The sequence below is a fragment of the Gymnoscopelus braueri genome, assembly GCF_963280865.1.
Source record: "Gymnoscopelus braueri genome assembly, chromosome: 24".
Classification (NCBI taxonomy): domain Eukaryota; kingdom Metazoa; phylum Chordata; class Actinopteri; order Myctophiformes; family Myctophidae; genus Gymnoscopelus; species Gymnoscopelus braueri.
In genome coordinates, this window is record NC_137626.1 from 23,233,947 (window position 1) to 23,259,151 (window position 25,205).

Consider the following 25,205-nt stretch of genomic DNA (forward strand, 5'->3'; position numbering starts at 1 on the left):
GACATCTACGCGAGCGCACACACACACACACAATCCTCTAAGTGGTTGTGATTCTGCAGCAGTGTTCCACCATCTGTTGGCTGCAAATGTAGCTTCCCTGCTGGGGACTGTGAGGAGAAAAAGAAAAGAGGACAGAGGACAAATGGAGCTACCTCTGAGCCACCCTACAAAGGCAAAGGGACAATAATTACGGATGGTGAAAACCCAGGAAAAATGACTTCTAAGCCTCACATTTACAGCCGTGTTTGTGCAGTTACTGCACATTTGACCCCTCTAAAAAGTTCCAGGCCGAAGCACTCGGGGGATCTGTATGCTTTTTTTTCTTTTTGGCCCGCGGGAGAAATTGAGAGGTTACAAATGTAGGATGGAATGGTTGAACTAAATTGCCAGCTACTGAAAATTTTAACGACTAAAAGTTTTGGGTTTAAAGGATAGATAGTGCAGCATGATTGATGCACACGATGGTAAAAGAAAAAAGGTCACTATCATGAATGTGGCATCGGGAAGTAGGGATTACCCCACAGCTCAATCAATGTCCACAGGGAACATGGCGAATTCTACGCACATCAGCAAATCTGCAGCACAACAGGGCCTCAATTTCAGACCAGAATGGCCATCTCTGTGATTATACTGCGTACAGAGGGATACAATGATCCAATTGTTCTGATTTACCATCATTGTTCAGGAGGTTATCAAATAACCATCTCGAAACACATTACCAGAATTGTTCTCATGCTGTGAAGCATCTCTCGTCGGTTACTCCCTGCAGGTTGGAACAAAGCTAAGTATCATTTGCAGCTATTGTCCAACACAGGCCTGCCTCTTTGCCCCATAATCAATGAGCTAAAGGCATTTTGGCACATTGCCCGGCACCAAAGTTACAGTTGTACACTCGTGGCTGTTTTGTGCAGAAAAGCTTTGACATCAAGGACGAGAGTGAGACATCAAGGAAGAGAGTGGAAACTGCTGTATGTTCTGTATGTAAGCCTTAAATAAAGAAAAGACTTGGTTTTCCGCCAGTTCAGGGGGTGGGTGGGTGGGTGTGTGTGGGTGTGTGTGTGGGTGTGTGTGGGTGTGTGTGGGTGTGTGTGGGTGTGTGTGTGGGTGTGTGTGTGTGTGTGTGTGTGTGTGTAGGGGGGGGACTCTGGAACCATAGGACGTGACGTACAATAAAAAAAATATTCCTTGGATCATGACACAACTCTTCATATAGGCCACGCCCATTTTGCATTTAAATTTTATTTCTTTGCTGCTACTAAGATTTTTTCCAAACCTCACATATATCAGTAGACATACATTACATCTGGAGTCATTGTTAAACATGTATCATTCAGATTTTTTGTTTTGTGACAATGACTGTCAAACATGTTTTTTTCCAAGTGTATATGCCATACTGTTTGCCTAATTGGCTTCGAAGATTTGTGGGGAGGGCCCTATTTCTTACAAACAACGCCATATATCATGAACACAACATCCATTCACCCCCAAATTGAAATGACATGTTGAGGGGCCTCTATAGACCACACCTCCAAAAACACTTTCACTTCTGCACGAAGGGGGCCTCACAAAAGCAAAATGTATGTTCTAGAAATGCTACCCCCCCCCCCCCAGCTTCCTCATGTCATTATGGCTGCAACTCACGACTTACACAGCCCTGTCTAGGCAACCCAGCCTGGTGGAGATTATTTTGTGCTCAGTGGAGCGCCGTTTTCTAGTTGATGATGTCATCATGAAATTAAATTACATGTTCACTGACAGACAGGCAAAATTTTACATTTGAAGTCCTCAGTGCCTTTTTATGAATATTTATGTATTCATGTTAGTGAAAACTAAAACAACTGTTAATCTTTTGTCGACAGTAGACGTGAGTCTGAATGATATACAAGTCGGCTACAAATTGCTCATTTCAATGGGACACGTCACGTCGTTAGCCGTATTTAACTCCTTGTAGTAGCAGTGGATCGCCATGCCCATGCAAACAGCAAATGTCATGCTTAGTTTGATTAAATGTGTCTGTAATCAGACTGTATTGTTCTCCATCAAGGGAGAAGAAGCAGAGAGGCAGGAGGCGGGGCCGGAACGCTGTCTGAGAGGCCTCTATAATTCTCACAGTGAACCGGTCTCTTTTCCAGCCCCTCAATCTTCATCTGCATGGACCTTCAGACACTTCCACTGCTGTATGTCGACAACACAGCCCTTTGCCGCACTGTCTGTAGTGAGAGAAAGTGAACAAGTAAACCCTGTCTTCTCCTACGATACATAACACTGATGTGCCCTTGAGCAAAGACTTTGGTCACGTAACCACCTGGATACGAACCCGAGTCTCCACAATGGGAAACCAAACATCTAGCCTACCATTCAGCCAAAGGGAACCCCTGCCAGCCATTCTGTGTATCAGGCAGGGTTGCTCTGCTACAGTCGCACTGGAAGAAGGAAGTAGGGCATTCTGCTGGGAGACAAACCACTCTGCAAACTTTCCCGGACATTGGTACATATGAAGGTGAACGGGGGAAGAAATTAGGGCACTTTTTCTTTTTACTTTCTCTGATTGAATGACCCACAGCCCATAGCTACTGTACCATCCCCCTGCCACACCAGACAGCAGCACATGTAGGAAAGGTGCCCTTCAGAAGCTGCTGCACCTACAGTATATGGACAGTTGTCTTCAATCGCCTCTGAGCGAGTTCCATCCTACTTACTATGGACGAAGTCTCAATCTGCACTCATACCCTGCCCACTGAGGCAGAATGGGGTGCGTTTGATATTGTAGTCATTTCATGCTTGGTTTGCAAGTGAAGGTGGGAGGCGGGCGGGGATAAAAATAGACATCGCCCCCGCCCCACCCCCGCGCACACGCACCTCGCGGGGCACTTTCATTGTCTCGTCGCACTTTTCTCTCTCCTGGGGCGATGGACTGTAGAGCAACCTTCACAAAAGGACATTTTCTCCTTTTGTTCGGCGGATTACTGTGTGTGCATCGCGAGGGACAGTATTTTCAAATGTCTCTTTGTCACCTTGACATTTAGTTGTTCCGACTCCCCTTCGGCGAGGAACACGCACACCACCATTTTAGGCCTTTTTTAATGGATGCGCACAGGTGACTTTGTATCATCTCTGTGCCCCGCTCTCTCTCTCTCTCTCTCTCTGGGCTCTCCAAATAGGTCTTTAACAAGTGGTCCAGAAAAATGGCTCAATTTACCATTTAGACCCTTTTCCACTTAGTATGACTGGTTTATATCGCCCACTGTTCCCTAAGGCCCTGGCAACCACAGTCTCAATCCAATAGATTGTAAGTTGTCATTTATCCCATTCTGAACTGTAACAGAGACTGCACCCCAGGCCCCCAGTCATTCAGTCCACTTTACATAGCATTTGAAAGTGTCTATTAATGCCGTTGTATGTCATCCTAGGTGCAAAAAAGGTGGCTGGGTCTAATAGAATGTGCCTCAATTAGGCAAACATAGGTTGAAATAGTTTGTTTTGTAGGTTTTTTTTTCTTCATATTATACATTTTAAATATATTATATATTGAAGAAATCACACAGTATAACAAACATCAGGTTTAGGATCACAGAATACTTCATTTGTTCTTAAACTTGTAACTGCTGTGAGAGGTGTAAGAACACAGATCTTTGACAGGCTTTTTCTTAGTTTCTTGATTTGAGGTTTAACAACATTCAAATAGCATTTCTTCATAATTTGAATGCTTACAATCTGCTCTTCCATAATCTGTGAGAAAATCCAAAGCGGCTATCCAACTTTCCATGTAAATGCTAATGTGTCTCTCCCTGCTCTCTTATCACCTGGTCACGCTCCTGTGTCTTTTTTTTTCTTTTGACCTGCAGCTTATGCAACTATGATGCCAAACTCTGTCCCCGGCTACCAGACAGTCATGGGAGTTCAGCCGGCCACCAACCCCACCCTCCCCGGCGGCCAGCAAAGCAATATGGGAAACCAGATGCAAGGCATGATGGTCCAGTACCCTCCAATGCCGTCTTATCAGGTATTCACCCCCGCGAACCTTGATGACGACATGCCTCCGTGGGCATCTCCTCTGACTGGAAAATTGAATAATGACACCAACTGAAGCCCGAAATTGGAAAACATCATTCGCCGTTATGAGTCTGTGTTTTTGTTTTTGCCGTTTGTGTGATGCCCTCCAACAAGTTATTTGTGTTGTTGGCTGATGTCTGGCAGCTCCCCCATATCAGACTGTTTTCGTGATCAGATAGCATCGAGTCACAGCAGTCACTGAGCGAGACAGACAGGAAACGAGGCAAGAGAACTATAAAACTACGGGATTGGACATGATGGGGAGTTTTGTGTGTGTGTGTGTGTGTGCACAGACCTGCAAAACTAGAATTAAAAGATATAGATCTGCACTATTACTTCAAAACCCATACAGTCTGATTTGATGATTTTGACGCATTGTGAGCTTGTCAATAGGCTTCTTTGAACCATGGCATACAAGTATACCTTCACCGCTGAAAAGAGCTGATATTTATTTGGTGAAAACAAAATGTTTGTTGTTAAAAAGTTAAAGCTTTATATTCTTATAGTAATCACAGTAGCTATAGTATAGATTGTTCTTTCAGTAACAGGGGTCTCACCGTCTCTCCAGCTCTTGAGCAACCCGAAAATCCATTTTCAGAATTTCAAATTTCAGGAGAGAGGACCCCACAAAACTAATTTATCAGCTTGTGTTATAGTTTCAAATTTGTCTGCTCATTTATTAGTTTAATCACTTCCAATTTCCTTTGTTTATCCTGTATCCCTGTATGAGATCTCTCTCCTAATTGGACAGAATTGGTATCCCAAATCTGAAAATTTATTTTCTGTTTACTAAAGAGCTAGAGAAACCCCTGTTATAGAACAAACACTACAGCAATTATTGCTATGGAAATATTTGGGCTTTTCTGTCTTTATTGGATAGTACAGTGAAGAGTGTTTGGAAACAGGAAGAGGCAACAAAGGCTGTCGGGCATTAGAGCTTATATGTGGTATGCATCTAGGCCATCAGCACCCCAATATAGTTATTTTAACAAGCAAAAAAGTAACTTATTTTTTTAATCTTTTATCTTTTTTGGAAAATATTCACCTATAATGACATGCCCAAAAAAAGAGACAGTGTTCCTGTTAAAGGAACCTGGCACGTGAAGATACTTCAACTGGCTTTCTGTTCATCATCCCATTTGTCTGACTGCTCATTTCAAATGACTTATTCCCACCATTCAGAAACAACAGCACATTATGTGAGACCGCAATGGATGCAGACGTCTCATCATTTCATAACATGCCAAATTCTAAAATGAAATGCACCTTTTGAAAAACGGTATTCACATTAGCAGCCAGCAAATGGGGAAAAAAATATATTAAAATACTGCACACACACACACACACACGCACACGCACACACACACAAACAGCCAATAAAGCAGATTTCTAGAGGTCTAATTTTTGCTGCAATTTTCAGGAACGTGTGACAGAATATCTGATTCCTATGCGGTTATAATGGGACATTTGTCTCTGCTTGTTCTGTCAATTTTCTGTTCCAATCACGTCCTGTGTTTGTCGGTCCCCAGCAGGTGCTGGTGCCCCAAGGCTCCCAGATGGTGTCCCAACAGAGCTACCAGCAGCCAGTCATGTATTCCTGCCAGCAGGGCCAAGGTGCTGTGCCTGTGGCCAGCATGCAGCCCTGCTACAACCTCCTCTCTCCCAACCAGCACACCACCATGAGGTGAAATACCATTTGGCTTTCTTTTAAGCCCTATTTCAAAAATTGGTTAACTCATTCACTGCCTGAATTATTTCTGGCCGCATTTGCCCACTGCCAGAGATTTTTCATTGAAAAAAAAAAAGTACTCAGGAGCCGAGATACAGAATTTTTAAGTTTTAAGTTAACAAGGAAGTGGATAGGAGTCTAGATCTTCGAAAAATCATATCTCCTTGGTCTTTGGGTCAAATTGAAAAAAAAAATATGTTTTTTAAGTCCTAGGCAGGTTTGGTAATTGGAAAAAATTACGTTTTTTACGTCCTAGGCAGGGAATGAGTTAAATAGCCGATCTGCAAGCTTTTTTCTTATTTACAATAAGAATGATGATAATAATTGTTTTGCCTGTAATGACATGCCCAAAATAGCGACATCAGGTTAACCCATTTAGACCTGAGCCCGATTCTAAAAACGCCTTCTAAATCCTGACCTAAGTTTTCTGAAAAACTTCAAATATTTATTCAAAGATTACAACAAATGTATGTTGCTATATACTGTACATAGCAACAAGAACCCTAAAAGGGGTTCCCGTCCTGAAAGGTATACAGTAGTTACAAATAGGGGTTCCCGCCCAAAATGGGTTAAAAGTAAAAAAAATATATAAATAAATAAAACATAAAAAATCTCTTTTGAAATCATGAAATCCAGGTTGTTTTCACAGCCCTTTGGATCAGGTTTATTGGACCTGATAACTCTTAAGCGCAATTGATATTTAATATTTTTCAAGGTAACGCAACATACCACAGTTATTTTCAAGTATACTGTAAATTAGGCTCATGACTACATATTATTCACTTTCTTGCTCCTATATTTTCTTTACTTCCTCCAACTGAGTAAGGTGCATTGCAATCAGCTGATACTTATCAAGTAAGGCCAGTTGACTTGACAGAAACATTTCGTAAAGTCCAATTAAAGGAGAATACCGGACAAATTAAGTGTTGTCTTTGATGTCTCGTTACTCACCTACCGACGTGAAAAGTGGCGTTCTTTTTTTCCATAGATTCCCCTGTCGTCATTTTTTAAACCCCCTCCGTTGTCATAATGGGAGCGCGTGGGTTAGGGAGATTCGTCTATTATAACCGATCCAAAGTTGTTTTTTTCTCTACTGCTAGTCATTGTGGAGTCTCATGATAGTCAAACATGCGCTGAAATTCCTGCGAGGCCACCGTTAATGGCGAACGATTTAACACTGGATGCTTGTTTCTTTCCAGAACCTGGCAACTCGTGTTGCCAGGTTCTGGAAACAAAATGACGACAGGGGAATCTATGGAAAAAAAGAACGCCACTTTTCACGTCGGTAGGTAAGTAACGAGACATCAAAGACAACACTTAATTTGTCCGGTATTCTCCTTTAACCCATAGCTGTTTTCGCTTCTAAGTTTTAATTTGCTTCCTGCTGAAATACTTCAGTACCCTACTGTACCTATCAACATCACCTCAGTGCAAAGGCTATCTTGAGCCAGTGGCTTCGACTGGAAACGATTTGCGATTTGCGTTCCTGAGGTGCATTCGGTGAACTGGCCCTTCATGATCACTGATGAATAGGCTCTATGCACAGCAGCCATATTGGAAAGAAATTGGGCCTCTTCTTACTTCCTTCACAGGTGTTACCAATGATTCTAATGAAGGCTCTGTTCCATTTAGTGTAGCACAGTGGTTCTCAAACGTTTTAATTTGAAGGACCACCATAACTCTGAGAGCGTACAAATGGAACCAAATGGACCCTTACGGGTCCATTTGGTTCCATTTGTACGCTCTCAGAGTTACACACCCGCAAGGGGCCATTTGGAACCCCCTCAAGGAACCATGAGGGTCCCTGGACCACACTTAAAGACCCGCTGGTGTAGTGTTTCCAGTGAGCCAACATGCACAATATCAGCACCAGCCTTCATTAGTATCATTGGTAACACCTGTGAAGGAAGTAAGAAGAGGCCAAATTTCTTTCCAATATGGCTGCTGTGCATAGAGCCTATTAGTGCTCTCTGAGAACCTGTTTTGAGGCGCTGTAGTCAATTTCCCCGTTAGTCCATCGGTGTTGGAGGTCTCCCGTGACGGCTGATTGATGAAACAAGTCATGAGAAAACCAAACGTGTAATTAATATCCTCCGCCGCGGGCCCCAATCAATCTGGGAACAGACAGTGGGATTTGTGCGCCTGATGGTGTCAGGGTCACCGAGCATGCTCATGTCCACAGGCCAATACAAGCACAAAGTGTAGACAGCTAAGCATGTATGCTCGTGTGTGTACACACACACGCATGCACGCACGCACGCACGCACACACACACACACACACACACACACACACACACACACACACACACACACACACACACACACACACAATACACTGATGAATAACACAGAAGGACACTTTCTCATGTCCCTGACTATTAAATGAGGCTGTTGTTTGGTTTTTGTAGGGCAGTCAGTGTGGGAGTGATTTATATAGCATTGTCAGAACGGCTCCATGCTCTCCCATGAGGACCCGCTGCCCAGCTGCAACCTGCATTTCACCAGCCTCAGCACAGCACAGGGAGCTGGACTAATGTGTTGTGTGTTGTGCGCACACTTTACTTTACAGATGGGTCTCATTCAGACAGACTGCAAACTCAAATTGCTCACACTCGCATTTAATCGTATCATGTTGAATCTTTCATAGCCCCTTTCTCTGTTCTCTGTGTACCTAAATAATGATGTTTGTACATCATTTGTAATCGGACCAGCAGCATGAGTGGGAACAAGAAATAAGTAGGTCATAGTGGCTTGCTGTCGGTGTAAGCCAAGCAACTAGGGCATCTGTCCCCTTTGCAATGCACTACTTTTTTTTTTTTCAAGGACCCTCAGTTTGATATGCACTAGGCCACGGACCCCCATAACTCTTGAGAGTTACAAACCTGTAAGGTTCCATTTGGCTCCTAACTACCAATCATTTAGCTGGGGACCCCCTGGATCCCCCTCAAAGACCCCCTGGAACCCCTTGAGGGCATTGAGAACCACCGTGCTATTAAAGTGTGAACACTAGAATCTTGATGCAGCGAAATGATTTTCTTTCTCTGTTGACAGCATGAGAAATCTCTGAGCACATTCTCTGATCTGATTTGTCTGTGTTTGTGTTTGTGTGCGTGTGCGCTACACTCCACAGTTCGACAGTGAGTTTCTTGCCGGCCCAGGCTGTCGAGCAGCTTCAGTTTCCCCAAGCCGCATCGCCCTGCGTCTCCCAGCAGCATACAGGACAACAGTATACAGGTACTGACGCCCCCACCCCCAGAAAAAAACAGCCCTAACCACAAAGTTATTATTAAAAAAAAATACATTATCACGCATCTTCAGTCAGAGAAGGTCATGAGGCAATGACCTGGTCACCTCATCATTAACTAAGAATGTCCTACGGAAGTGGAGCATCGATCAGGTACTGGCTAAGCTCCCAGGGGACCTGAAGAAGTACCCTTGACTGAGTGAAGCTGTAAATCCCTATCCGCTCCAGAGGTGCTGTTCTGTAATTAACGCCAACTTCTGCAAGGAGATTGGCAGGCAAACTAATCAATACGGAAAAGGAAAGAAATACGGAAAAGGGGAAAAAAAGTATTACTAAAAAGTACGGAACCTTTTCGGTGAAGAAGCCATATTTTAGTTTTTCAGGCCAATTAATTGGAACAGACTGATTGCCAGACAACTCTTTCACAATCTTCAAATGCTACAGATAGTCTGTAACTATCTACGCCCTCCTGAAAGTCGCGAACGGAAGCTGTCATCTGTCCATTCACAAAAATGTATTATAAAATATCTTTACAATATATTTTTGCGTTTCGATTTCTGCTAGGCAGCCAGCTAGATATGCTATACTAATTACGAGCGGGACAATCTTTGCATTTTCAGTGTTTCCGTTGCACAGACAGGCAGCAGGCAGAAGCATTTGAATATTGTGTGAGCCAAGAGACTACCTTGCATTTAACCACTTAAACGCTATATACTTAAGTTGTCACGGGTCCCCCAGGAACTTCTAGCCTTGGTCCCCTGCCTGAAGCTCATAAGCACAGTATCTCCCCTTGTCAAGCAGGGATTCTGTCTCGGAAGAGCAGTAGATGTTTTGTATCCCAAGAGGGAGACCATATCCTGAGTAGGACATGAAACTTATGGATTGCAGCTTTAACATCTCCTCCTGCTTCCTCCTCCTACTACTACTACTACTACGATATCCTATTGACGGACATCTTCTCCAGGAAATGATCCCATAGGATCTCATTATTGAAACGGTGATCTGATAATCATCAGCAGCAATTAAAGTCATAATGTCAGCATGGAACCACCCGGGCTTTCGTTGGAGCTTCCAGAGCACACGGCTGTCGATATCAATAACTCCAAAAATGAGAAGCTGTGTAATACTCTGTGCTCACACAATAAAATATGAATCTAATCTATCTCCTATACCAGTGGTTGGACCTCCATAACTCTTGAGTGTACAAATGGACCTTTAATGGTCCATTAAGATACAGACCTGGAACCCCCTCAAGGAACCCTGAGGGCCCCCGGGCCCCTCTTTGAGAATGGTTCCACACAGTACAGTATGTGTTAAAGGCATGATTACATGCTATAGAATAGATAGCAGCCAAGATAATAATTAACTCTATACCCCTAGAAGAAGACGTTCTTCCAGGGTCAAGTGAAGTCATGTTTCAGGTCTCATTTATTACCGGGCTGCTCTACTCTGATCTAATTAACCGCTTAAACCCTATATATACATAATTGATCGGGGTCCCCCAGGGCTCTATCCTTGGCGCCCTCCTTTTTCCCTTCTATACCAAATCTCTTGGTCAAATATAGCTTGTAGAGCTGCTATTTTCACCAAATCTTTTGCCAAACGTGCACCTATTATGACGTGCCCAGAACAGGGACGCTGGGGTGGTTAGAACTGTAAATCTAAACCTAGACTTTATATCCGGAGAGATAAACTCTTACTGTTGCCAGCTGTTGTATACAGTAGGTAACCCTCTGATTTTACATACTGTGTTTACTTTGCCTACTGTCCGTCATCTCCCTTGGCTGATGTGTTTTAGCGGAGAGCTTCTTCTCTAAAATTTGCATTACCCTTGAGATTGCTTGTAGGCAACTGTGTGTGTGTGTGTGTGTGTGTGTGTGTGTGTGTGTGTGTGTGTGTGTGTGTGTGTGTGTGTGTGTGTGTGTGTGTGTGTGTGTGTGTGTGTGTGTGTGTGTGTGTGTGTGTGTGTGTGTGTGTGTGTGTGTGTGTGTGTGTGTGTGCGTGTAAGGGGGGGGTGTTATCTCCCTCCTAATGACCTTTTATTATTCATGTCTGATTACTATGAGGGAGAAATAGACAGAGCCATCATTTTCAGCTCATCTGTAATGAGGTCGGTTGAAGGTCCAGCAAGGGCTCCTACCTGCAGCCTCCTCCTGTAAACACATTTAATTGGCTAGTTTGGGGCCAGAAATAATCACCTGATTAAGTCCGAGAATCCATTGTCCTTGCTAGTTTATTACCCGCCCGCCGGTCTTTAATAATTCATAAATCAACAGTGCCTTTGGCTGAGCAAAGTTTGCATACGATTACAGCTCCGAGAGCAACTGGGGTAAGCTTTATGTTAACAGTAGCTAATTAGATTTGAATGTATTATAGGCGAACACGCAGAGGAGTTGTGGGAAACATTTCCTCATTGTGAAACTCTCTAATGTACACGTGTAATATACCCGCCCCAGCAGACAGACTCTCACACACACACACACACACACACACACACACACACACACACACACACACACACACACACGTGCGTACACACACGTACTGTACCAACAGCACATTCAAAATTAATTGAGCAATTTCTGCCGTAAATTATTTTGCCTGGAGCATGTTATAGCACGATGACAGGGTCACCTCATGGTTACAAAGACTGTAAGTGGAAAATCGATCAGTTACACTTGACAGATACAATCCTCTATTAAGTGTCAGTGCTGCGCACATGTCCCTGACTACCGTAGTCTAGAGGCACTTTTCTGAAACTAAACCTGTACTTTGACCCCTGCAGAGGTCAATGAAATGTGGAACAACTAATGAAATAACTAAGCCGCACAAAACATTTTCCAGTCAGGAATCTGTGCCTTTTCATTATCAACATTTAACCACTTAAACCCTATGTACTTAGTTGACCGGGGTCCCCCAGGGCTCTATACTAGATCCTCTAGTATTTTGCCAAAAAAACAGACGATCTACAAGCTCGCAATGAGCTTATATAGATCAGCTGTTTTCACTTGAATGTTAGCCCCCCCACAATAGAGATGCTAGCGTTCAAGTGGTTAAATATACCCAGTTCTGACTCCCGCTTATGACCTTTTTCATAAGTCCCCCTGATCGCATCATCTGGTTACGTGTGTCTGAGAGCAGGGGTCCTCCCGCCACCCCCCGGTAGTGGGATGGTGATGATGCAGGTGACGGTGCCATCCAGCCACCAGCCGCGGCCCCACTCGCCCTTCCAGAGGAAAGCGTTCAGTCACAAGTACCCCGGCCAGGAGCCCCAACGCAGCCGCAGGCTAACAGAGCCACTGGCGCCTCTGGAGAGCCCCCAGGTACAAACGTTGCCTGTGTGAGCTACTGTATAGGCCAGGCAAGAATGTCACACTCTCCATCATCCATGGGTATACGTTTCTTTATGAACGACGTGAAAATATCCACGGACGAGATACTGAAACAAATGTCTTTCAATGTATGTAAAGTCTGGTTAGGTCAGGGAATAGAGGCGTGTGTTAAAACATGGAGGCCCATTGTTAAATTGTGAGAGTTAAAGGGGGATGAAACCCTTGGCTGTTTTTATGGTTATGGCCCATTCAGGTTAAAACTACAGCAGGGTAAAAACACAACAACTGCAGCTAATCAAATTTGCATTAACAAACAACAATTACCGTCTATGCTTGCACATAGGCACACCTAAATAAATACCGTACACATAAATCGAACACACCCATTATTAACTTTATTAGCTGCAGCCGTGTTGCTTACTAGCCTGTCATGTTTTTTACTCTATTTGTAGTTTTTAACCTGAACTGGACAGACAATAAACTACAAAATTTGCCTAAGGTTTCATGCCCCCTCAAGAATTTCCAAGAAAATGACGTCATATATTGTCTAATCGCTGCTGTGAGCGCCGGTGAATTGCTCCTCAACAGATGAGAAACATTACCATTCAGAGATAATTGCAAAATAGACATGGGTGAAATCGTGTGTGCAAATAATCTGCTTTGAAGTATTGGACAGAGGTGGGTTGTCATGTCGTAAATGAGCATTGAGCATTAGAAGGGTTTAGACATACATGAACAGTATTTCAAAGTGTAATAATATCGCTGTCGGGCAGAAACCTTGTATCTCTATCGTTTTGTTTTTTTATAAATTACAAAATGTATGTATTTACAAAAACCACAGAAAGACGACTTACAGTTACCACTTTCAACCCAATATTGAAAATATCTATATCTACAAGCTTACAACGTGTCGCGTCGTGTTATAATGTCAACATTTACATGACACTGTAATACAACAAAGTATAAACACTGGGTATTAATTTATGAAAAAACATTAAAAAAATAATATGGAGGTACAAGGTTTCTGCCTGACAGCAACGATCATCTTTTGGTAAAACCCACCCCACCTTCTGGTACTCTGGGCAGGTTTTATAACGATATTGAATAGGACACACACACATAGTATTGTCTTCATCTAGTGTTATTTTTAATGGTACATTAGGGAAGGCTAATGTCGATGAAACTCTACATTAAAGACACTTAATCAAACAAGAGAAAATGAAGAACGACTTTTCCAAAACTACTGCCCTGACTTGGCTTTTGTTTTTAAATGGAAGTCTTATTACATCCTCTCCTCTCCTGTGCTGTCCTGTCCTCTTCGGCCTCCTTCTGGTGTGTTTGTCTGTAGAGCAGAGTCCAGCTGGCCAGTTCTCCCGCCCCCTCCCCGGTTCCGTCTCCGTCGCCAGGCCACCTGGGCGGCCTCAAGGGCCTCCCCTCGGGCCTCTCGGCCATCTCCATCATGTCCCACCAGCATCAGCACCACCACCACCACCTCCCTCCAGCCTTCTACCCCAATGGACAAGGTCAGCTTCAGGGACTGACCCTGCATCTGACATGAGATGAGATGGAACATTGTTGATCCCCCCCCTTCCGGGGACAAACTCACAAGTTGGCTTGTAGATCGCTATTTGGCGTAGAGGGGAGAAAGGAGGGGACCAAGTATAGACCCCTGGCGGACACTGGTCAATGAAGTATATAGGGTTTAACTGATTCATTATGCTGTAATTCAGCATTATATTATACTAGTTATAAACAATGCTGATGCGACAGATCTCACATAATGTCTGTTGACAGTTGAAAATAAACTCTAGTAGAACGCCTTTGAGTTGATTGAGTTCATGCATACGGTACATGCAATAGTGTTTGCGAATGAATTTATGTATGCGGTGCATGCAATAGTGTCTGTGAATGAGTTTATGTATGCGGTGCACATAGCCCACAGCCCACCAGGAAGGCTGTAAAACAGATGTGAAAAATAGTGTTTCCTGGTGATGACGTGGTTTGAATTCTCACCTTCAGGTGAAGGACATTACCCTCTGCTGGGACAGCCTCTTCAGTACAAACCTCCCATGGGACCACCACTGATCCACGCAACACACATGATGGCCAACCACCAGGTTAGAGACACACACACACTGTGTTGTGTGTGTGTGTGTGTGTGTGTGTGTGTGTGTGTGTGTCTGTGTGTGTGTGTGTGTGTGTGTGTCTGTGTTTGTGAGTGACGCATTTGATCACATATTTGTATCATGCATTTTATTTCAGTTTCAGTTCATTGTTGATGTTATCATAGTCTATGGCCGTTGTAGTTCTCAAAGTGTGGTCTGGGGAGCCCCAGCGGTCCTTTAGGGGGGTCCAGGTGGTCCCCAGCGAAATGAGCAGTTTAACCACTTTTAACCCTATTGTATACTTTGGCTATTCAAAAATAGCATAATCTACGCACGTTGTGAGCTGGTAGATCTACTTGAAACATTTTACAAAATTTGGAATAATTGTATTATTATACAACCCGTATTGACAAAGATAGTTTCCCTTCGGCCTTCTTCTGTGCCCCTACAATTCCCATGATGCATTTTGCAAGCAGGACTGGCACGCCCGTACACTCTACAGCTGCCATTACATCGATGTGATTCATATTTTCTAATGCTAACATTGCTATTTTGCAATCAACTGGAGTAAACTTTTCAGGGTTAGGGTTAACAACTTTGGCTCCATTTCAGAGATGCTCACAAGACTGCCCAATTGTATGGCTGCGAATGGAAAGTTAGCCCTACAAGAAATATATGGAGAGAGTGTTGGAAATGGCGACAGCATACCTTTTAGCACCCAGCCACCGATGAGCATGTCTGTCCAAAGCTTACTTTATACTCCATCGCATGAAAATTGCTGATTTTCAAGCAGCATGGTTAGCTTGACAATATGTTATTTTAATACATTATTTACACTTCCTTATAGGATGTTGTCACATGGAGAAAATAGCCAATCTACACGCTCACAATGTGTCACAGCGGTGAGCTTGTAGATCGGCTATTTTTGTTTTTCAAAAAGAAAATGTGTGACAGTCGTTGAAAATGTTTAGAAATGTGTGCCTATAATCAAATGGGATGACAGGTTGAAAGTGGTTAACGGTATTTATCCTCCTTAGGGTCACATGGGCATCTGGCACGGCACCCAAGGGAGAAGGACCAGCAGGAAGACAGTCACTACAGATCTCAGTGTAGGTGAACCAGGTAATAGGAACTCTGGAAGGGAAGCCTCTGCTAGCAGAGACTGATGGACTCTCTGTCTGGAGACTCGAGATATTTTATCAGAGACTCTGGTCATTACTGGCCTCCCAACCGTGTAAATGAGCATGTCATGCACTTTCACAGATAAGAGGCATTTTCAAATTCATTTCGGCGCTCTCCGAGTGCTAACAAAGCATGAGATCAGGGTAAAGAGCTCTTCCAGGGAAAATGACGCGCGCTTCACCGGGGGTGTAGAGTCCCCGGCACTTAAGTCGTGGAATTTCTCGAATTAAATAATGTTGGTTTTCATTTTTTCCCCTCAAACAGCTGTTGGGCAGAGAGTGGAAATTCACATCTCAGATTGTGAGGGTTAAAAACCAATTGCTGTATAGGCTATTTAGCAGATTTACCCTGTGTAACGTCAAGTTTCTTTCCTTTTTTTTCATGGTCAGAATATTCTTGCTGTGCTCCACAGTAGTGGAAAAGGTGTTTGTGAATGTAAGCAGAATTAAATTACAGACGGGGCACAATTCACACCTGGTAGTGGAACCTGCAGCCCCCAGCGGCATTAAGAAAGTGCTGATTATTCCAAATATTGTATCGTAGTTTCACACTCGACAAGATTCTTTTTTTTTTTCATTATTCAGGTGTTCTCATCAAATGGCCCTGCCACTATAATAAATAAGAAAATAGGCCCATATCCAGGTGGTCCATCTGAAAACCTTGTATTTTGCCAAAATGTCAGCTTTCAGAAATTAAGATAAAAGAGCCTAATTCTTAGATTGAACAACCATGCATTTTTTTTATTACCACTTAAACCCTGTACACTGGGGTCCCCCCAGCCGTCTGTACTTGGCCCCCTCCTTTTCCCCTCTACACCAAATCTCTTCGCCCAAAATAGCCGGTCTACAAGTACAAAGTGTTTTTCACTAAATGTTCACCTATTATGGCCAGAATAGGACATATAGGGTTCATGTGGTAAGTTAGTTCAAAAAGCTTACATAAATGTTAAACGGGACAGTGTAACCCTTCAAATATTAACTTATATTTATATTAACGTTAAAACAGGTGAATTAAACTATATTGAAGTTTCCACTTGGTACCTTTCTGTAAAGTGACAAATGGATGCTGGTCAATCCATCATCACTGGCTTACTCGTAGATCTACTCCTCACACCACCGTCTGTCCGTTTGTTTGTGTGCAGTGAGCGGACGGATTCTGGAGGTGACAGACCTACCAGAGGGCATCAGCTGTAGCGAGGCCCACCGTCTCCTGGGAGAACTGTACCGAGGCGGTGCTATGATCAAATGGCTGTCTGAACGCCAGCCCCGGCCGCAGGACCAATCCGTAGCCAAGAAACAGGAGTCTCCCGTCCAGGAGCTTCCCCCCGGCAGCTGCAAGCCTCCGAGAGACCTGGCGTCATCTTAACACCATCCTGGCCACCTTCCCCTCCAAATACGTTGCACAGAGAGCGCTCTGCTCCGGCATAGCAGCCCTCTAAACGCTTTCAAACTGCAAACAAGTAACCGACACAAACCGGAGCTGTGTGATTCACAGATCCAGGCCAACGCACAGTAGCGTTGAGTTACTCAGTGCAAGAGATGGGGGCTGCAGGATCCCAAAACGAACACTGAACACTGAAGCGCCTGCCTTCGCTGCCACCCATCTTTAGCCAAAGTTCGACACTTGCCCCTTATTTGATTGTTTTGAAGTGTGTTTGATTTATGTTTGTGAAGCTGTTTGCAAAATGGGGGAAACTCTACCAACCAAACGGATGATGAATTGTGGCTATTCCGTGTCTGAATATTTTACCAGCCACTTGAACAGATAACTGAACAGTCAGCCCAGCTTTAAAAAATCTAGTTGCACCAGGAAATCATTGGGCGTGGCTGAGGTTTTGGGGTATTAATGCAATTGTAGGCAAGAGAGTTTACTATTCTGTTCTACTGTCTTAAAAGTAATAGCACTGTAAGAAAATTATCAGTCAAGGGCACCTCAACTTTTGCAAACTCTCAAAACCATGCATAAATATTATTTGTTAAGTCTGTCTCGCCACCAGCAATGCTTCTCATTATGGGATACTCAGTTGATTTTACGTTTATTCAGTCAGCCACATTAAGTCTGATTTATAGTTTGTTCGGCATTATGTCTCGCACCAGAAATGGCCTGTCTACAAGTTCATGACGCGTTGTAGATAGTAGCTTGTAGATCAGCTGTTTACGGTGCGAGGCACCGGCATGCAACTAAGTATAAATCAGCCGTTAGATGCCCAACTGGATAATGAGTTCACAGTCTTGTCATTATGCTCACTTATGTCAATGAGAAACCTCAGAAAAAGACACTCAACAAGGTTACAGACAGACACATTAGTGTGGTGTGTATTTGTTTTGTTTTACATTACAATTGCAGCCACTATATCAAATGATAATATGTATTTTATTTTTTTAACACATCTCCTTTTGGCTGTATCATAGCTTGGACGTAAATGCTGTCACATGTTGTCATGTCAATCTGATGTCAATATCATCACGTTTGACATGACACCACTTCAACATACTGTACAACTGACATAGCCTTCAATTAATGCATCTAAAATTAGGATGATTAAAGACAATGATGATTTGGTGTGCTGCCGAATACACAATAGCATCTTAAACATTTTGAATATGAGAATGGGGTTTTCTGTGCCTTTGAAATATACAACTCTGGTGGACTGTATAGCTTTCTCAAAACTCCTAACGGATGTTGCTTGTAAAAAATAAAATAAAATAAAAGGTGAACCCATACAGTATACGCTGAATAATATATATCTGCTACTTGAATTATTTAATGCCACCACACACTGAATGTTACATTTGCACTTGACATTACGAAAGTTATGGTAATTTTTTTTGGGACGTTTTGGTGTTCGCCTGCATATGTTTCATGTTTAACATGAAAAATCCCAATCCTTGTTCTTTTATTTTGGCTGGGCCAGATTATTTTATATTGAAGTGATTGTTTGTATCTAATTGAAACTTCATTTGAAGGGCCACTTGCTTAATAAAGTGCACGTGGTAAACAGCAGCATTCATCACCCTACTGTTCTATTTAAGTTTGTGCTCATTCATGAGGGTGTGGCCTGCAAGGTCTCATGTGACTTGTTTATTAACTTATGTTTACTGAATTTAATAAATGTTTACATCACGTGAGTCTGAAATGCATTCTTTTCAAAGTCTTTGTTGGTGATAACACTGGACAAACTATTAAAGGACGACTTCACCCGTTTTCAACCTATCTTCATATAATTGGTCCTTACTAATGCTCATGATAAAATGGTGCCATTTGTTTCTAGTTACCCGCCTACCAGTGACATCATCGTAAAGCAGGTTTTTTTTATTTAGATTTAGGCTTCCATTATATCATGCTAACTTTCCAGGAATAAAAAGATTGCAGTTTCTATGAGCTTTCGATGATGTCACTGGTAGGCGGGTTTCTGAACTGTCCACAGTCACCAGCCCTCCTATGAGACACAGACTGAGTAAAAATGTTATCATATTATAATGAGTATTAGTGAGGGGGACCAATTATATGAAGACGAAAATGGGTGCAGTCGTGTAGGTGCTTTAAGCAATGATGTTATCGCATCCTATGCTTCAGTGTTATTTTGGGGAAATTCATTCCTCTTTCTGGCTAAATATATGAAATCATTTAAAGGGGGGGAGGGGTCTGTAACTCAGGGTTATGATGAGGATCTTTGAAATAAAAATGTTTGATAACCACAACAATATAAGTAAAAGGTAGTCAAGTCAGACAGTGACCCCTGCTGGATTAGAATTCCTATCGCAGCTTCATAACATGACCCACATTCATCCAATAAAGACCGCTGAAGCGCTGTATTGGGATATGTCCACCATAAAAGTCGATTAATTATTAAACGGGACTAGAAGTATTGGAACTGATCGCAGATCTGTAGATATTAGGGCCGTACCGACATGCTGTGGCTGGTGTTTGTGTCAATCCTAGATAGTATAGTGGTCAGTATCCCCGCCTGTCACGCGGGAGACCGGGGTTCAATTCCCCGTCTGGGAGGAACATTTTTATTGATGATATTGAATGTTGGTGTCATTTTCTATATGTTGATGAATTGAATACATAGGACCCCAATGGAAACAAGACTGCAAGGACTTTTTGGTGTTATCCTAGACCAAGTGTTTGACTGTTTTGCATTTTTGTCTAATAAAATATTCAATAAAAAAAACAGTGGTTCCCAAACGTTTTAGCTCAAGACCCAAAAGAGAAATTAGATGTTCCGGTACCAAAGTCAGTGAAAATAGCCGATCTACTTGTAGATCGGCTATTTTCACTACAACATTTGTAGAAAAAAATTGTAGAAAAAGTAGGAAAAACATATTTAGAAAAATCATTGAATTTGGTAATAATTGATGACATTTTCTTGCATTTTTGGGGATTTTTTTAATTTTTAAAATAACAATTAAAACAAAATGTAGGGAACAAAAAAGACAGGGATATTTACTCGTGACCCGTAAAAATGTGTCCGCAACCCGCAAATGGGTCCCGACCCACTGCTTGGGAAACAGTGGCCTAGAGTGTCAACAGAGCAGAGGAAAGGCTGAAACGAAAATGAAACTGAAAGGAAAGTAAACAAACGCCTTAGTTTGCGTCTCCTCGCAACAGAAGCAGCCGCTGTTCTTGTGTGAACGTGGTCGCTTAACAGAGAACATGGAGAAAGGCAGGATGGTGGTGGTCTCGGGGGTCCCTGACGTCCTCACAGTCTCTCGAATGATCGACAAACTCACCAAGCATTTCCAAAGCTTAAGGAACGACGGAGGAGACGTAGAGGACGTAAAGTATCCCACGCACTTGAACGGGGTAGCGTTTGTCACGTTTGACAACGCTGAAGGTAAACACTATTCTGCAGTGGTGGAAAAAAGTACTCAATTTGTTTTACTTAAGTAAAAGTATCAATACTGCAATGTAGAAATACTCTTTTACACGTAAAAGTACCAGTATTCAAAATGTACTTGAGTAGCCTATAAGTACAAAAGTATTGGCATCAAAAATGTAAAGTACCAAAAGTAGAAAGTACCCATTGTGCAGAATGTCCCATTTCACAAGTTTTCAAATGGATAACAATCTTTTGAAAATAGCAGATTTGTAATAATTATCCAAATCTAGTTTTCAAATAATTGCAGTGGAGTAAAAGTACAATATTTGCCTCTGAGATGTAGTTGAGTAGAAGTAAAAGTACTGAAAACTGGAAATACTCCAGTAAAGTAAAATAACTCAAAAGTGTACTTAAGTACAGTACTTGAGTAAATGTACTTAGTTACTTTACACCAGGGTGACCAGGCTGCAGCCAGGGGTATAGGGGTCTTTTGTCAATGTTCAGATAACATTGAGATCGGAACCAAGTCACAGTGATTCTCAACCTTTTAATTAATGTAGGGACCCCCAGTCTGATAATAATCTAGCCACGGACCCCCGATTTGATCCTTCTTTCTTTCTTTTTACTTTCTTTTTTTGAAATCTCTGGGACCCTGTAAAATCCTCAATGTGAATTTAACTCAGATTGTGTACTGTACAAATGGAAGTAGTGGTGCATTTCGTTCCATTTTCTACACTCACAGATTTACAGATCCGTATAAGGATTCATTTTGTATCTATCAGTCATTAAGCTGGGGAGTGGGACTCCCTGAACACATTGAGAACCACTGGGATAGGCTATCACCACTACCATGGCTAGTGGCAATGTACAGTAGTTTGCACTGCCTGCACTGATGAAAAACTTGTGAATATATGACAGTCCAAACTGCACTAACTGTTGCAGATGCAGAAAGGGTGGTCCGAAAGAAGAACCATATCCTGAAAGATAAAGAGTTCCCTGAAGAATGTCCTCTCACCGTGTTCCACTTCACCCCACATGTAAGTCTGTTAGCTTCAACTCATTGCAATTATCATGCCTTCTTTATTTATTTTGGTTCCTTTCTCCAAGTTCTGTATATATATATATATATATATATATATATATATATATATATATATATATATATATATATATATATTTGTCTCATATTAATTTTACACTTATACATTCTGACTCTGTCTGTCTCTGCTTAAATGTTATTACATCTTACTTAATGTGTGATCGGGTACATACTGTATAGCTGAGCCTGGGCTATTGTGTCCCTCAAGGGTTTCTAGAAAAGGGTATTTTAACCGTTCGGATGTCGAGGGTAGAAAGTAATGGTGATAACTGATAACATGTTGTTTTATTCTATTAAAACAGCACGGTATGTTCAAAGCGAGAGCATGTATAGGTCATCAGTTTGTGTGTGTTTACTTTGTGTGCGTCATGCTCCAGGTGTTCTTTTACGTCACGAATGCTACAGTGAACCTCTCAGAAGTCAGTGGTGATCAAGAGGAGCTGATCCAGAGTCTACAGTCAGCGCACAGGTCAGTGCGGATTCAGCCTGTACTTCAGGAGAGACAGGCCACGGCCGAGGGGCCTTTCGAGGCAATCCAAGCCCTGAGGGAGGACCTCATCAGCAGAGCCAACGTTCAGTATGGAGCAGAGCAAGGAAATTCAGACGTAGAAGGTGCGGTTGAGAAAAATGGTAGCATTAGGTCTTTCACAGGGTCTGATAAGCACAGTCCAGGACAAAGGTCAGCAACTGAGGTCAGAGATGGCATTTCATCAACTCACACCAGAGCAGACAATAATTCAGCAAGTCATGCTTCACCAGATGCAGATTCCAAACTCCCTCTGCCCAAACCTGTATATGATATTTCAGTAACACCTGCCGGAATAGAGAACATATCCACAACACCATGTTACCACACAAATGCTGACTATATGACCAAACGACACAAGACCAATGAACCAGTCACAGCAAAGCCCTTTGGGCGCAGTCCCGAAAGCACGTCAGAATCGTCCAAGATTGACAGAGCCGTTACAGGGCGGCCCGATCCGATCGGTGCGGGTGATCCTGCGGGATTCTCTCAAAGAGGCATGGAGAATCTGCATAAAGAGTCTATATGGGTTGACCCCAACACGTTCAGCTACATTCAAAAGTTCGACATTAGGCAGTTTGAAAGGCGTTTGAGAGAGCACAGCATGTCCCTTCAGTGTGAAGAAGGGTCCGATCTCACGTGTGTTTCTCTGAGTGGACGGCCCAGTACTGAGGTCCAGAGCGCCTTGGCACACCTCAAGTCCCTGGTGGAGTACTGGCAGACGGCCCTGAGAGTCCACGTGATTGATTTTGAGAGCATCGGCTCACCTGAGAGACAGTGGGTGTTTAAGGTCTGCGATGACGTCAACACCAAGTTCAACGACGTCCTCTACACAGTAGAGGGCTCCTGCATCAGAGTGATCGGCCCATCCACAGCCAGTTACCTGTTCTCCAAGCTAGTGAAAGAGAAATTTGATGAAGTTGACAGAACATACGTGTAAATTGGTCTGCTAATTATTATTATTATTTGTTATTTAAGTGATGCAATGAGTGCAAACCAAGTGAATCTGTGGTTTGGAAAAGAAAATATTACTCCTGTTATTTCATGCATCAATTTCATTTCAAGTTGATGTCTTTGTTGGACTGTATATTTTTCCTTTTCTTTCTTTTTGGTTTCTTTTAAAAAATGAATCAGAAGAAGAAGCTTGTGATTTGTAATGTCCTTTTAAAAGACATGATGCTTCTTAATGAATATATTAGAAACCATTTCACAAGTTGATCCAGCAGGGTTTGCAGGATGCACTTTGACAAACTATCTAATTTCTGTAGTTCATTTAGTGAACACTGGGTGGCACCATTGCACACAGCATGTTAGCTCCTACAGCAGACTGTGTGACCACCAAGTACTGGATGAGTTATTTAGAACTGGTGAATACAGTATATCAGGCAATAAAAATATGTTTGTTTAGTATATTAGCATAAGGCTTTCCCAGTGCTTTAGTCTTTAAGTTGCCATTGTTTAAACGCAATGGAAAATAAACATGGTACGCCTCTAAATAAACAGTTTATTGCGTCTAAATTGTCCTCAGTCCATTGATTTTCAGTGGAGCACTCCCCCTACGTCAACAGTGATGGTCGCCTCATAATTTGAAAAGATCATTATTTTCACAGCAAATCATCCAACAATAGACTCTGACCTGTCTCTCACAGCCTCGGCTATCTACTCCGTCATCCAGAAATGGTGCAATCGCTTTTTAATTCATTACGGTTGTGTGCGTTACACGGATGGATGGTTGAGGGCAGGAGTTGTGCTTTCAGTTATTGTGATAACTCGAGCATCACAATTAATTATAAACCCACAAAGAAGTCAATCGTCGGTCTGACATCAACAGGTCTGTTTGTCATTTCCAGTGTTAGTCACTGAACAGCTGGTTGTCTGTCAACTGCCTTGCTCAAGTGTTCCGTAATAGCAGTGGAAGATCAAGGAGGAAAGTGTTCCCTCCGACTTAAACATGTCTCAGCTAGCGTAGGAAAGTAAGCTGATTGTAAAAGTCCTGTCAGGAGTAGGATTTGAACCTACGCCTCCATAGAGAAACCAGAAGTATAGTGGTCACTGCTTATGCATAATATGTTGTTCAGCTGGACTTCCATAATGATATAATACGTGTGCATTAATTTGTGGCAGTCTGTGCTGAATGTTAGAATTCAAGGCACAAAGTGAAGAATCAACGTACAAAGTGAAGAATCAACGTAGACAACAAAACATAGATAAGAAAATAAACATTATTGTCCCCTAGTAGATAAACAAGATAATGCAATACATCCATCTCCTTTTTTTCACTTAGTGTTTGAGCAAAACAGATCAAATTGTGTGATTTTATTTTATTTTTTCTTGGACACACACACACACACACACACACACACACACACACACACACACACACACACACACACACACACACACACACACTACGTCTCCCCAGTGGTGCAGTCAATAAGTCACCTTCACTGTGGAGACAAGTGTCCTTGGTGTGAGTCCCAGGGTGTTTAATCCAGACGTGTCAATAATAATCATTATGCATGTTTTAAAATTCTTCTGAAGGTCATTTCAAAATTGAACTAATTTTACCTAGATATCGATGAAACAATGTATCTTCTGTGTGCGTTACATGCATGGATGGCTGAGGGCAGAAGTTGTGCTTTCATTTATTGTGATAACTCGAGTATCAGAATTAATTTGAGTCCCGCAAAGAAGCCAATCATAGGTTTGACATCAACAGGTCTGTTTGTCAGTCATTTCCAGTGTTAACTGGCTACGGAACAGCCACTTGCCGAGTGCCTTGCTCAAGAGTTCCTCGGTAGCAGTGGAAGATCAACTTGGAACATTTCTCAATTAGTGTACTGTACAAAATAAAAAACAGCAGTTTTGCTGTCAGGTCAACCTTAATATATAGTTACTGAAACTGTCATTTGGCTGTCATCATGTCATAATTTTTTCTAAGTTGAGGAGTATTGATTGATTGTAAGATATCTTGTTAGGAGTGGGCTTTGAGCTGACGGCTCCACTGGGAGACCAGAATTCCCATTTGTATGGAGGGTGATTAACCTTGAGTCTGGCACCTTAGACCACTCGGCCATCCTGACAACATGGATCCACTGAGTATCATTA

At 42.4% G+C, this 25,205-nt stretch overlaps 1 protein-coding gene and 1 pseudogene across 2 annotated transcripts in view; both read left to right on the forward strand.

Annotated features, from left to right (window-relative positions):
* LOC308080657 (R3H domain-containing protein 1-like) overlaps positions 1-18,691 on the forward strand; it is a 66,758-nt pseudogene extending 48,067 nt beyond the window's left edge. The window contains exons 17-24 of the transcript XR_013935052.1: positions 3,846-4,003; positions 5,583-5,737; positions 8,915-9,018; positions 12,170-12,351; positions 13,709-13,883; positions 14,380-14,477; positions 15,503-15,587; positions 16,789-18,691. The product of XR_013935052.1 is annotated as a R3H domain-containing protein 1-like (transcript). The remainder of the gene's footprint in view (positions 1-3,845; positions 4,004-5,582; positions 5,738-8,914; positions 9,019-12,169; positions 12,352-13,708; positions 13,884-14,379; positions 14,478-15,502; positions 15,588-16,788) is intronic.
* A 1,541-nt stretch (positions 18,692-20,232) lies between these two features.
* On the forward strand, positions 20,233-23,682 carry LOC308080115 (uncharacterized protein). Its single transcript, XM_080421863.1, has 3 exons — positions 20,233-20,487; positions 21,415-21,509; positions 21,949-23,682. Exons 1-3 carry the CDS (start codon positions 20,307-20,309, stop codon positions 23,035-23,037), a joined length of 1,365 nt encoding a protein of 454 aa, XP_080277989.1. The 5' UTR covers positions 20,233-20,306; the 3' UTR covers positions 23,038-23,682.
* The last annotated feature ends 1,523 nt before the right edge of the window (positions 23,683-25,205 follow it).